Source organism: Saccopteryx bilineata, chromosome 4 (genome assembly GCF_036850765.1).
Source record: "Saccopteryx bilineata isolate mSacBil1 chromosome 4, mSacBil1_pri_phased_curated, whole genome shotgun sequence".
Taxonomy (NCBI): Eukaryota; Metazoa; Chordata; class Mammalia; order Chiroptera; family Emballonuridae; genus Saccopteryx; species Saccopteryx bilineata.
The window spans coordinates 196,068,225-196,080,798 of NC_089493.1; the positions used below are offsets into that span (position 1 = coordinate 196,068,225).

The 12,574-nt window shown below is 60.5% G+C and overlaps 1 protein-coding gene across 1 annotated transcript; it reads right to left on the reverse strand.

The window, feature by feature from the left end:
* Positions 1 to 1,426: 1,426 nt before the first annotated feature.
* FSCN1 (fascin actin-bundling protein 1) lies at positions 1,427 to 11,888 on the reverse strand. Its single transcript, XM_066273439.1, has 5 exons — positions 10,937 to 11,888; positions 3,876 to 4,032; positions 3,666 to 3,787; positions 3,242 to 3,409; positions 1,427 to 2,796 (listed from the first exon to the last, which is right to left on the reverse strand). The coding sequence occupies exons 1-5, from the start codon at positions 11,766 to 11,768 to the stop codon at positions 2,594 to 2,596; spliced, it is 1,482 nt and encodes a 493-aa protein (XP_066129536.1). The 5' UTR covers positions 11,769 to 11,888; the 3' UTR covers positions 1,427 to 2,593.
* Positions 11,889 to 12,574: the final 686 nt, after the last annotated feature.

Consider the following 12,574-nt stretch of genomic DNA (forward strand, 5'->3'; position numbering starts at 1 on the left):
GATTCACCCGGCACGCCCACCAGGGGCTACGCTCTGCCCACCAGGGGGCGATGCTCTGCCCATCCTGGGCGTCGCCATGTTGCGACCAGAGCCACTCTAGCGCCTGGGGCAGAGGCCACAGAGCCATCCCCAGCGCCCGGGCCATCTTTGCTCCAATGGAGCCTTGGCTGAGAGAGGGGAAGAGAGAGACAGAGAGGAAGGCGCGGCGGAGGGGTGGAGAAGCAAATGGGCGCTTCTCCTGTGTGCCCTGGCCGGGAATCGAACCCGGGTCCTCCACACGCTAGGCCGACGCTCTACCGCTGAGCCAACTGGCCAGGGCTTTAATATTTTTTTTAATCTTTTTTTCCTGAAGCTGGAAACGGGGACAGTCAGACTCCTGCATGCGCCTGACCAGGATCCACCCGGCACGCCCACCAGGGGGCATCGCTCTGTTGCGACCAGAGCCACTCTAGCGCCTGGGGCAGAGGCCAAGGAGCCATCCCCAGCGCCCGGGCCATCTTTGCTCCCATGGAGCCTTGGCTGCGGGAGGGGAAGAGACAGAGAGGAAGGAGGGGGGGTGGAGAAGCAAATGGGCGCTTCTCCTATGTGCCCTGGCCGGGAATCGAACCCGGGTCCCCCACACGCCAGGCCGACGCTCCACCGCTGAGCCAACCGGCCAGGGCCAGCTTTTTTTTTTTTAATAGTTCTTTTTGAGAGAGAGACAAGGAGGGAGAGAGATGAAAAGCATCAACTCGTAGTTGTGTCATGTTAGTTGTTCATTGGTTGCTTGTTCTATGTGCCTTGACGGGACAAGCTCAGGGTTTCAGACTGGTGACCTCAGCATTCCAGGTTGATGCTCTATCCACTTTGCCAGCACAGGTCAGGCCTTCCTCAACTTCTTGTTTGCAGATAGGAAAGTGCCTCCCTGCCTCCCTCCTTCCCACCCACCCAGAGCTAGGCCAGGGATCCTGCTTTGAAGTGGGGACCTACCCTGATCTGCAAGCTCAGCCATCCAGCCCAGGCCCTGTGCTCACCCACCATTCCGACTGGAGGGGGCCCCCTGCACTTTGGAAGGCAGCTGCCCAGGGCCCCATACCCCCCAGTTCTAGACAAGGAGTACCTGCCTCACCAGAGGGTGTGCTCTCCTGGTCTGCTGAAGCTCCATCTCCACCTCCTAAAAATGCAGGTGCAGGCCCCCCCAATGCCCCCCCCCCACGCTCCAGCCCTCACAAACACCGGAGACACTGGGGAGCCACACAATCAGCTAATTCCCCACCACGGAGCTCCAGTGACCCTGGCAGACATCGCGGGGGGGGGGGGGGGCGCGACCAGGGTGCACACCCTTCCAAGGCCCTCCGTCCTGTAGGTGTCCTGGCCACTGAGACCTCCCCTCAGAGCCCTGGGCCCACCGCCCCCCACCATCTCTGTCCCTGAGACACACACGGGGTTGGGGTCATGTTATTTTATTTTGCTCTTTCCAGTCTGAAGCTACTATCATGGGCATTTAGTTATACAAATGACACTTACAAAAAAAATAAAAGACCAAGACACCCAGAGTGAGATGCATGGCAGAGACAAACCATGGTGGGGGGGAGCTGGCGGGGACAGGGCTGAGAGCCAGGGGTCAGAGGCCGGGTGGCTCTGCACAGGCTCCCAGCTGAGGGCGACACCAGCTTCATCCCACCCCGAGAACCAAAGTCTGGTCTGGTCAGACAAAGAGCACCGATCGTGCCGGCTGGAGGCTCTGGCTGAGGCAGTGAGGGGCCCGGCACCCCCAGGTCGGGACACAGGCCGGGCGGGCAGGCAGGTGGGAGGGGGCCATTGAGAGCCCCTGGGGAGGTGGGGACAGGTTCTGGATTCAGAGAAGTGCGCTACCTGCCCCACCACTAGCGAGCAGAGGGCACTGAGGCCTGGAGATGCTGTCCCAAGACCCCCCAATACCTCTTGAGGACCACTCATGGCTATCACTGGGCTTGCCTGAGCCATCTCCAACAGTAACATTTAAAAAGAAAAAAAAAATACTGATTTGGTCATTTCTCTGCTTCCAGTCGGGCCAGGGTGAAGGAATAGGAGCAGAACCCCCAGACCACAGGGATGTGCAAGGGGCAGGCCTGCTCCATGCAGAGGGGACAAGTGTTGGCCACTCTAGTTTCAGCCCCCGGCCCGTACAGCTTTCCAGCTGATGCAGGGCTGGTGCACCCAGGGGGCCACCAGAGGGCCTGGGGCAAGTGCCCAGCTTCTGGGGAGTGGCAGGGGGAAATCTCGGCTTGAGGTGGGCAAGAGATTCCAGGTAGACCCCACCACACCCAGGGGCTCCCAGCCCACACTGCTCCTCAACCACTTTGGGGAAATAAGGCTCAGAGTCGTCTGAGGTCAGAAGAAAGAGGTGCCAGCCTCACCCACAGCAGAGAAAATGGCAGAGGGTCCACAATGCCTCCGAGAAACAGGCTGTGGCCGCGGACTTGCCCAGGGAGGCAGGAGGTGTGGGGACACCATTTTCTCTGGGTTTCCAGTTTGAAAGGCAAGGGGCTCGCCACCCTTGGTGGCGGCCACCTGGAGAAGAATTAGCGGGAGGGGTCAGGACGGGAAGGGACAGGGATGCAGGTGGCAGGGCCTAGTACTCCCACAGCGTGGCAGGGTCGATGGTCTCGGCGCAGGCCTTCAGGACCCCCGCGTGGTCCCCCTTCAGATAGCGACCGCCCACCTTGATGGCCACTTTGTTGTAGTCACAGAACTCAAAAAAGAAGTCGACAGGGGTGTCACTGCTGCTGGTGACCAACGAGTCACTGCCCAACGTCCAGTACTTGCCTGTAGAGTCTGGGGGGAGGGGCAAGACCCTGTCAAGCCCTGTGCCCCACCTTGCAATCACAGCTTCCAGAACGGGGGTGAGGTCAACTATGCCCACCCACCCATCTGTCCATCCTAGATGGCCCATGCCCCTGCCCCAGGGTTTTGATACCGTAACTTGGGTGCCTGTCCTCCCCTACCCACCCCCCTTCCAGAACCCTGGGCCCCTCTCTGCTCTAGCTCTGTCTGGGGTGGGCTGGGAAGTCTCCCTCCGACACAGACAAGAAGTGCAGGGACTGTTCCCAAATCCAGAGCCTCTGGTGGCCTTAGGACATCTGTCCCCCTGCCTGGGGCTTAGAATGGCTCAAGCCAAGTCACAGGCCAGAGTGAGCCCCCAAGCCAGGACTTCCCTGGCCTGGTCCAGACACTTTGCCCACTCCCACCCCACCCCCATCACCCTCACAGGAGAACCTGCCTTTGATGTTGTAAGCGCCATCATTGAACTCCAGCTGGAAGACGTCATAGCTGGAGCGGTTGGCGTCCAGGGTGCCCGTGACCTTGCGGCAGCCGATGAAGCCGTGCTCCCCGCGAAACACAATGATGGGCCGGTTGATCAGCTTCATGAGGAAGAGCTCCGTGTCCCCTGCCCCAGAAAGAGGAGGGGCCATGAGCCTCATGAGGATATGACTGGGATGCCCAGATATGGCTCAGAGAGAGAGAGAAAGAGAGAGAGGAGCCTGGGGTCACAGCATGCCAGCCTGGGGTGAGACCAGGCAATGACAGCCTGGATGGAGGGACAGCCAGCAAAAGGGCCAGCCTCAGAGGGCACTGGTGAGTGACAGCACGGTTAGCCCTCCTGCGGGGCGGGTCTCGTGGGGAGCTCACAGGCGGCTGGCTACCTGCTGTCTCCACCGAGGCGGCCAGCTGCCCGTTCTTCTTGGCTGTCACAAACTTGCCATTGGACGCACGCAGTGTGATCCGCCGATCACGCCACTCGATGTCAAAGTAGCAGCTGGCGTTCCTGGGTGTGAAGGGACAGGGTCAGGAGGGAGCCACCCAGGCCCTGGTCCCACAGGAAGGGCAGGGACAGGCAGGCACAGGACACTTACTTGGTGGAGGCGGTGGACTGCACGCCCCCAGTGGCCGTCAGCGTCCAGTACTTGCCTGTGTGGGTACGGAAGGCGCACTTTTTGGTGTCACGGTCAATCTCTAGCTGGAACGTCTCCTGGTCAGTCTCTTCGTCCTGATTAGCCGACAGGTCCATACCTGGGGGGAGAGCCTCCAGCTGGTACCCACGGCCCTGCCCTCCTCACACACCCACACACACAGGGCTGCCAAGACCCCACGGCCTGCAGAGCAGGGGACAGACCCCAGGACCTGGCAGGGCCAACCCCAGGAGCAAGGCCGGCTGCATCCATGTCCACATCACTTTCTCTGATAACAGAACTGACACCTTCCAACAAACCCAGCTGCAAAAACACACACTAGAGCCGATCAGGAGAACCCAATCCTCACATGGCCCAGGATACGATATTAAGGATCAATTATTCTTAATCATGTTGTGATCCTGTAAGAAAATAGCCTCATTTTTTTAGAGAGGATATGCCCTGATAGCAGGGATTTGCTTTAAATACAAAAACAATGGCGACAGGGGCAGATGGACAATTGGGCAGAGCATCGCTTCTGGGAGAGTCGGTGGATCGGGGTCATAATATCCTTCTCGCTCCTGCAGAGTTGTAAGAGTGACAGTGACCCAAGAGCGCACACGGTCTCTCAGGAAATTTAGGAAACCCATAAAGTATTAACATGAAGCCACACACCCAGGACAGAACAGCACAGCACAGGACAGGTGGCCTTCCTCGGCGGACACGTCAGCCCCTACACATCTCCATTTACACATGATCTGCTCGTTTTGCATACCAGGGTGGACTCCTCCAGCGAAAGCCTGTTGTCCAACAGGACCAATTAATTCACATCCCCATGTGCCCTGGGTTCTAAAAACCCACAACCACAGGACGTCTGCCCCGGGCTCAGGGCTTGCCAGCATCTCACCATCGGGGCCTTGATGCCTTTATGAGGTTGAGACCATAATGGTGGGTGTGTCGTGTCCCTTCTGGCCTGACCAGGCGGTGGCGCAGTGGAGAGAGCGTCGGACTGGGATGCGGAGGACCCAGGTTCGAGACCCTGCGGTCGCCAGCTTGAGCACAGGCTCATCTGGTTTGAGTAAAGCTCACCAGCCTGGACCCAAGGCCGCTGGCTCGAGCAAGGGGATACTCGATCTGCTGAAGGCCCACGGTCAAGTCACATATGAGAAAGCAATCAATGAACAAACTAAGGTGTCGCTAGGAAAAACTAATGATTGATGCTTCTTATCTCTCTCCGTTCCTGTCTATCTGTCCCTATCTATCCCTCTCTCTGACTCTCTCTCTGTCTCTGTAAAAAAAAAAAAAAAATGTCCCTTCCGATGAGCTGGAGAGCCCAGGTCTGAGCGCCCCTCCCCAGGACCCATCCTTAGTTCTCTAACCACCACTCCAAGAGTCTGAAAGGTGTCAGCCCCTTCCTTAACCCACTGACATGTCCCCACATCAGCACCAAGGGGTAGGGGCCTTCATCCCCACTTCACAAAGAGGGAGACTGATGCAGAGAAGTGGTGTCCTTGCCCAAGGTCACCCAGAGAGAAAGGGAGGGGTCCTGAGAGCTCTCAGGAGGAAAGGTGGGCACTCTTCAGGCCCCTGAACCAAACCCTCTTGGAACTGCATGGGCTCAGCCCTCCAGGTCCCTGGGCACCCCTGGCCCCAATGTCGATCCACTGACAACCTGAGGATCCACGATCACACCCCCGGGGAAGCACTGACCCAGGACGGGTGTCAGCAGGGGCTGGGCCTGCGGAGAACTGAGCCACCAGCAAGAACCGACCATCCTAAAGCCACACCTAGGAGCACAGCTTGGGGCTGGGGTCCCCTCCTTGCTCAGACCTCACCCAGCCAACTAGCCAACCTGCCCCACCCCCCTGGGCTGCAGTTGCCACACCCCTGCTCTATAGAAACCCACCCTCTGAGCCTCAGCAGATCCACCGCATGACACAACCTGCCCAGTGCGTGGTGGGCTAGCCACTGGGAAGGGAACAGACAGGTAGAAAAGTCCCTCTGAGGACACCCCAGCAGCAGAAAAGACAGAGGAGGCTCCCCAAAAAGAGGAGCAGAGAGCGCAGGGAAAAGACCTGAAACAGAAGGCAAATCTCTAAGAGCCTCATCTTGGGGGGGTTCACAGGGCTCAGTGTGGCCCACCTGACAAGTAAAGGCGCTCACCAGCCTGCCCAAGCCGTCAGCCTCCCAAGTCCATCAGAAGCTCAATGGGATCTGCGGTTCTGGGGCCAGGAACAGCCCAGTGCCACCTGCGGGCGTCCATGGGCTTGGAACCACGGAATCATCACTAACACCCTCCTTCCTCAGAGGAACAAAGGGAGGCCCCACCTGGGCGGTTACATGCCCAGGGCCACAACCGCCACCATCAGCTCACTTAGCCTGGCTGTGTCCAGTCCCGGAACCAGCGTGACCAAAAGGCCCAGGCTAGCCCGTGAGGGACCCCAAAGTGGGGGCCAGGCGGGCACCCTTGGGCGGGTACCCTGCTCTCACTCAGCCTCTCCTTCTCTCTGCCAGTCAAAAGGGCCCAGTCTCTCTATTCTGCCAGGAGGTGCAGAGGATTTAGGGGCCCGGTGCCACGTAAGACCAGGTCTTCCAACACCAACAGGAAGGGGTGGGGTGAGGGGAGCTATCCCCCCTACCATCCGGCAAGGCTCCTCCTGGCTCCAAGGCCAGGCCCAGACAAGAAAGGCCCCTCTTGGCCTTGGAGTCTCTAATTAGAGCTGGGTTACTATGGAAACGGGGTTTTCTTTGGGATTTTTCTTTTCATCAACAGCAGCACAGAAAACCTGAGTCACTCACGGGCCCACAGGAACCCTGGGGAAGCAAGAGAGGCAGGGGCTCAACGGAGCCCATGGGCACAGCTCCCCCCTTCTTCCAGAGCACCCTAGAGACTGCTGGGACACCCACCTATCCCCTTCCATCGTGACTTTCTGTCTCCATCCTCTGAGCCATTCTCCACTGTGGCTCAGAGGGCGCACCCCTTCCTTGTCTAACAACCTCCCCTCCTCCTCCCCCTCTCCCCTCAGCTTTAGCCATTTCCCAAATTCCCAGTCACTAGGTCATTCTCTCCCACCCCCATTCAGTTTAGGGGAGGGGTCTGGAAGCACCGGGGGCCTCCTCCCCTCTCCCCTCTCCACCCTCACACAAGCCATTCCCTGGGCCTGAAACGCCCTTCCCTCATGAGAACTCTTATTCATCCCACAAAGCCCAACTTGGCCAGCGTTTCCTCAGCGTGGAGTCCCCAGGGTGCAGCTAGCCAGACAGTCACAAGGAGGCTGTGAGACCAGCTGGAAAGTGTGCTGAGGCACTTGCCCAGGGTCTGGCTGGAGCCTAGGGCAGGTGAGGTCCCCAAGGAGCAGGAGGTACTGCCATTCAGTGCCCTGGCATCCTCCACCTCTGCCCCAGCCATGTCCTCACCTGTGGTCACAGTCACACTGCTCCCTGGGGCCTGGGATGGACACATGCCATCTGCCTCTCACATCAGCTCTCGGGCACCAGGACGCCACTGCCTCTAATGGTGGCTGTGCTGACCCCTCCCAGAAATACAGCCTGGCTGAAAATGTGCCCAGGGCAGCCTGGGAAAACTGAGGCAGGAGACAAGGCTGCAGCCTCAGCAGGAAGCTCCTCACCCCCACCAGGCCACCGGTGCGGGCCTGCCAGTATGATTCACACACACACACACACACCCGCCCTCCCAGCCACCAAGCCCAGGATCCTCCTCCTTCCTGGCTGGTGTTTCCCAGCTGTGTCAGAAGTTGCTCCCTGAAGCTGCCTCCTTGCCACGCATGCCGGTCCAAAATGGCCTCCGCAGATGTAACACCCCCGCCCACCCCCCAACACACACCAGATGCCAGCTCTGGGTCCTCTGGGTCCAGATGGTCTTCCTGTCCCACCAGGAAGACCTAAGGCCAGCTACTGTGAGAGCGAGATTAAGGCTCCCCTCCCCCAGTTCCACTTCCCACTAAACTCATAGAGGAGTTAATATACCTCTCTTGGCCCAATTTCCAGCTCCTCTGTCAGCCTGAATCACATCATAACACCCCCCAGCAAGCTTTACTAAAGAGGAGCTGGCAGGCATCTCTCCATTCTCACCAGTGGCTGCCAAAAAGATCCTCAAGCTTACTCTGAGCTGTCTATTCCTTCCTGCCTCAGGGCCTTTGCATAAGTCATGCAGCAACACCTTTCCACAAACTTACTCATTCTTCAGGTCAACTCAAGGTCCACCTCAGAAAGGGTCCCCTCCCCACCATCTAATCTAGAACTGATGTACTTCCTGGATCCCAGACCTTTGCTTGACACGCTGGGATGTTGATCACGTCTCAAGGAGAATATCAGCCCCACCAGGGAAGGGTCCAGGTCCAGGACAGGCCCACCTGTTCACCACTCCTGCCTCAGCATGTCTCTCTCCACAGGGGCTCAATGTCTGCTGATGGAGTGGCAACACCTGCCCCAGCCAGAACTAGTTGAGAACAGAAAGGTGACGCCGCCTGACCTGTGGTGGCGTAGTGGATAAAGCGTCAACGTGGAGCCTGAGGTCGCTGGTTCGAAACCCTGCACTCTGTGGTCAAGGCACATATGGGAGTTGATGCTTCCTGCTCTTCCCCCCCCCTCCCTCCTTCCCTCTCTCTCTTCCCCTCTGTAAAATTAATAAATAAATAATAAATTTATTTTTTTTAAAGGTGAGCCCTGGGCCTGACCAGGCGGTGGTGCAGTGGATAGAGTGTCGGACTGGGATGTGGAGGACCCAGGTTCGAGACCCCGAGGTCCCCAGCTTGAAAGCAGTCTCATCTGTTTTGAGCAAAGCTCACCAGCTTGGACCCAAGGTCGCTGACTCGAGCAAGGGGTCAATCGGTCTGCTGAAGGCCCACGGTCAAGGCACATATGAGAAAGCAATCAATAACTAAAGAACCACAACGAAGAATTGATGTTTTTCATCTCTCTCCCTATCTGTCCCTCTCTCTGACTCTCTCTGTCTCTCCCACAAGAAAAAAAAAAAAAGAAAGGTGAGGCCTGGGAGGCTTCAGGGGGTTTGGATCAGCACCCACTACAAAGTCAAAAAGACCCAGTTCTGCCCTGGCCGGTTGGCTCAGCGGTAGAGCATCGGCCTAGCGTGCGGAGGACCCGGGTTCGATTCCCGGCCAGGGCACACAGGAGAAGCGCCCATTTGCTTCTCCACCCCTCCGCCGCGCTTTCCTCTCTGTCTCTCTCGTCCCCTCCCGCAGCCGAGGCTCCATTGGAGCAAAGATGGCCCGGGCGCTGGGGATGGCTCTGTGGCCTCTGCCCCAGGCGCTAGAGTGGCTCTGGTCGCAACATGGCGACGCCCAGGATGGGCAGAGCATCGCCCCCTGGTGGGCGGAGCGTCGCCCCTGGTGGGCGTGCCGGGTGGATCCCGGTCGGGCGCATGCGGGAGTCTGTCTGACTGTCTCTCCCTGTTTCCAGCTTCAGAAAAATGGAAAAAAAAAAAAAAAAAAAAAAAGACCCAGTTCTGCACGCCGCTTCCTAGCTGTGTGACCTTGAGCACATGGCTTCACCTCTCTGGGCCTAAACCCACCCATCCTGAGGATGGAAGACCTACTTTCCCATGTCCATCAGCAAACTCGGGCACAAAACTGCCTTTTCCTCTGCTGCAACAGGAACCCAGTCAGGAGAGTGGCCATAGGATAGGAGGAAGGCCTCCCCCCACAGGAGAGGGGCCACTCACTGGGCTCCCATCCAGCTACCTCCAGAGGCTGGAGTCCAACTTCCCATCCAGGGGAGCAAGACGACCCACAGGTCTCTCCCATGGGGCCGCCTGCTGCCAGGAATCAACTGCTTTCTTCGGGGCAAGGAGGCCAGAAGGAAAAGAAGCCTCCTGGGGGACACTCTGGGAGGAAAAAGGGAGGGCTCGCTTCTGGCTAGGAAATGACCAGACCAGCGGGAGGCCCCGGGAGAAAATGCCACGAGTTGCTGACAATTGTTCCAGACCGGAGCCTCGGGGTAGGGTTCACTCGAGGGTAGGGGGCTTCCGGAAGGATCCGGGCTCGCGCTGAGGCCGCCCTCTGACGCCTGCGGGACAGTTCGCACTAGCCTAGGGACGCGCGGCGGGCGCAGGGCGGGGTGTCTGGCAGGCCGCCATCCACGCCACGCCGTCCCAGGTCCGGGGCGCGAGGAAGGAGGCCACCTCCCGGGAAGGCTCCGGAACGGGACACGGGGTCCTGGGATGGCGTACGGGGTAGTCTTCAGTAGGGGGTACCCACAGAAAGCCGATTCCCCTTCCCCGCCCTGCCGCATCTGGTTTTCCCATCTGCAGAGACCGAGCAGGACAAAGGGGGCGAGGGAGGGCCCTGTAGAAAAACCCGCCCCCCTATTCACAAAGGCCGCGGCCTCCAACGAGGGCTGACAAGGGAGGAGGAGCTGGGGGGGAAGGGCAGGCACGGGGGGGGGGGGGGGAGGCCTACCCCAGCAGAGGCCGACCCCACCCGACAGCAAGAGGTGAAGAAAGACACGGAGGGCGGGGAGGTGGAGCGCACCCTGCAGAGATCAAAGCCTCCCCTCCCATCCTCGAAAGGCGGTCTGTAAGGGTTGGGGGGACGCCCAGGCCGTGTTAGGACCCTCGCCTCCACCTTTGAGCTAAAGGCCCGCTAACGGGGGGAGGGGTTCGAGGAAACAAGCGAGGGATGTCCCCTCCCCAAGGCTGAGCCCGCTGATCCGAAGGATCAGTGTTGCGTGGGGAGAACCAACCCAGATGGAGCAGGGGGTAGGAGAATGGCACATATGCGGGGTCTGGGAGCCTCAAACCCAAGGAGGGGTGGGGCTATGCAGCAGCGCCCAACGCTGGGCAAAGCCCCACCCCTCGCCCCCACCAGCGGGCGCGAGCGCGGATCCTGCAGCGGGACAGGGTGGCCTGCGCGCCTAGCGGGGGCGCACCGGGCATCGCTCCGAATGCAGCGGCGCCGCGGGCGAGAAAGGGCGGGAGGCTAGAAGGTCGGGGGTGGGGTGCGCTTTGTGCACAGACCCGGAGGGGAGGGGGCGGCGTCCCTACTCACCCTGGCGCGTGGACACGTTCCTCTCGTTGGCGGCCTGCAGCACGACCTGGGCGCAGCTCTGCTCTAGGGCAAAGAGCTCGTCCTTGCCCACCTTGGTGGCCTTGCCTGCCTTGAGCGTGCCGCTGGGGCCCGACGGCGCCAGGTAGCGGCCTTCGCAGTCGCGGAAGGCCACCTTGCCGGAGCGGAATTCGAGCGTGTAGCCGGTGGCGGGCTCGGGGCGTGCCACCAGGCGCCCGTCGTGGCGCAGGAAGCGGTGGTCGGAGGTCTGCACGCTGTAGCGCTGGTCCTGGAAGGCCAACGTGATGAGCGAGTCGACGCCCCAGGGCACGTCGCGGTCCACCGCGATCTCGTCCGCCGGCCGCGCGCTTAGGTGCGCGTAGCGCTTGCGGGTCAGGCTGTAGATGTTGACCTGCGGGTGCATGGCGATGTGCACGCTCCACTTCTCGGCCGGCGACACGGTCTGCGCGAAGCACGACAGGCGGTCCTCGGTGCCGCCGAAGTAGCGCCGATGAGCCTCCGACTGCAGCGACCAGCGGCCGTCGTCGTGCGCCACGATCAGAAAGCGGCAGTCGGCGCTGGGCACTTCGCGCTCGCAGGTCACATTGCCATCCTTATCTGCCGCCAGGTAACGGCCCAGGTGGCTACGCAGGCACACGGCTGCGCTGCCTGCTTCGTCAGGCGGCTGCTCCAGCGTCCAGATCTGCTTCTTCTTCAGGCTGCTGGCCGATGCGTTCACCTTGAACCCGAACGCTTCGGCCGTCAGGTACTTGTTGCCGCAGTTGATGAGGCCGAACTGGATCTGCACCGCCTCGGTCGTGCCGTTGGCGGTCATGGTGGCGGCGGGCCCAGGCGCGACCCGGGAGGTCGGTGGCGGGTCCCCGAGGCAGCTCCCAGATCCTTTGTTCGGCGACCACAGCCCGGCGCGCACCCGCCGTAGCGCTCCACAAAGCCGGCTGGGGCGCCCCAGCCCCTTTATAGGCTGGGTGACGTCAGCACCGCAAGGCCCCGCCCCCGCCTCGCCGCGGGGCTCGGCGTGGGAGGGGGCTCGCAGCCGGAGGGAGTCAGCGTCGCAGCTGTGGGGCCTAGAGGGGCGCGGGTGGCGGCTCGGTTCCAGTGTCCCGTCCTTCTGCACCGCAGGCATCTATAGCTCTCTGCCTCGGCCGCCACCCCTCCCCCATTGCAAGGCTCCGCCCTCGCAGCGCCACAACCGAGGTCTCACCCAGAGTCCCGAACCCCTCTGAGGCCTCCTGACCCCAAGCCTAGGAGGGAGGAAGCACGAGCCAGGTTTGAGGTTGTGACAGAGACGTTGTAACTGGGTGGAGGCGGTCCGGAGGCTGCCTGGAGGCTGCCTGGAGGAGGTGACCTTAGAGCAGAGCCTTGAAGGGGCTAAGGGAAGACCCTGCAAGGAAGAGCCTGTAGGTCGATAGGGTGAGGGGTGGGCAGGCCGGGAGCTGGGGAGGGGTCTGCAGACCCCAACTCACTCAGCCCAGGCCTTACAGTCCCAGATCCCTCGCAGTAGCCCAAGTACCTGGCCTGGCTGGCCCGAATAGGTCTCCGTGGCAGTTACTGCAACAAATGACCAGCGTTCCCGCTGTTGGGACGCAAAAGCCGCCGCCGGGTCGTAGTGTAGGAGCCAAT

Coding starts and splice junctions, on each gene's coding strand:
- FSCN1 (XM_066273439.1), bottom strand. CDS start 11,768: ATGACCGCCAACGGCACGACCGAGGCGGTGCAGATCCAGTTCGGCCTC. Junction 4,033..10,936: donor GAACGTGTCCACGCGCCAGG/GTGAGTAGGGAC, acceptor CTCTCCCCCCAG/GTATGGACCTGTCGGCTAAT. Junction 2,797..3,241: donor TGGCGCTTACAACATCAAAG/GCAGGTTCTCCT, acceptor CCCTCCCCCCAG/ACTCTACAGGCAAGTACTGG.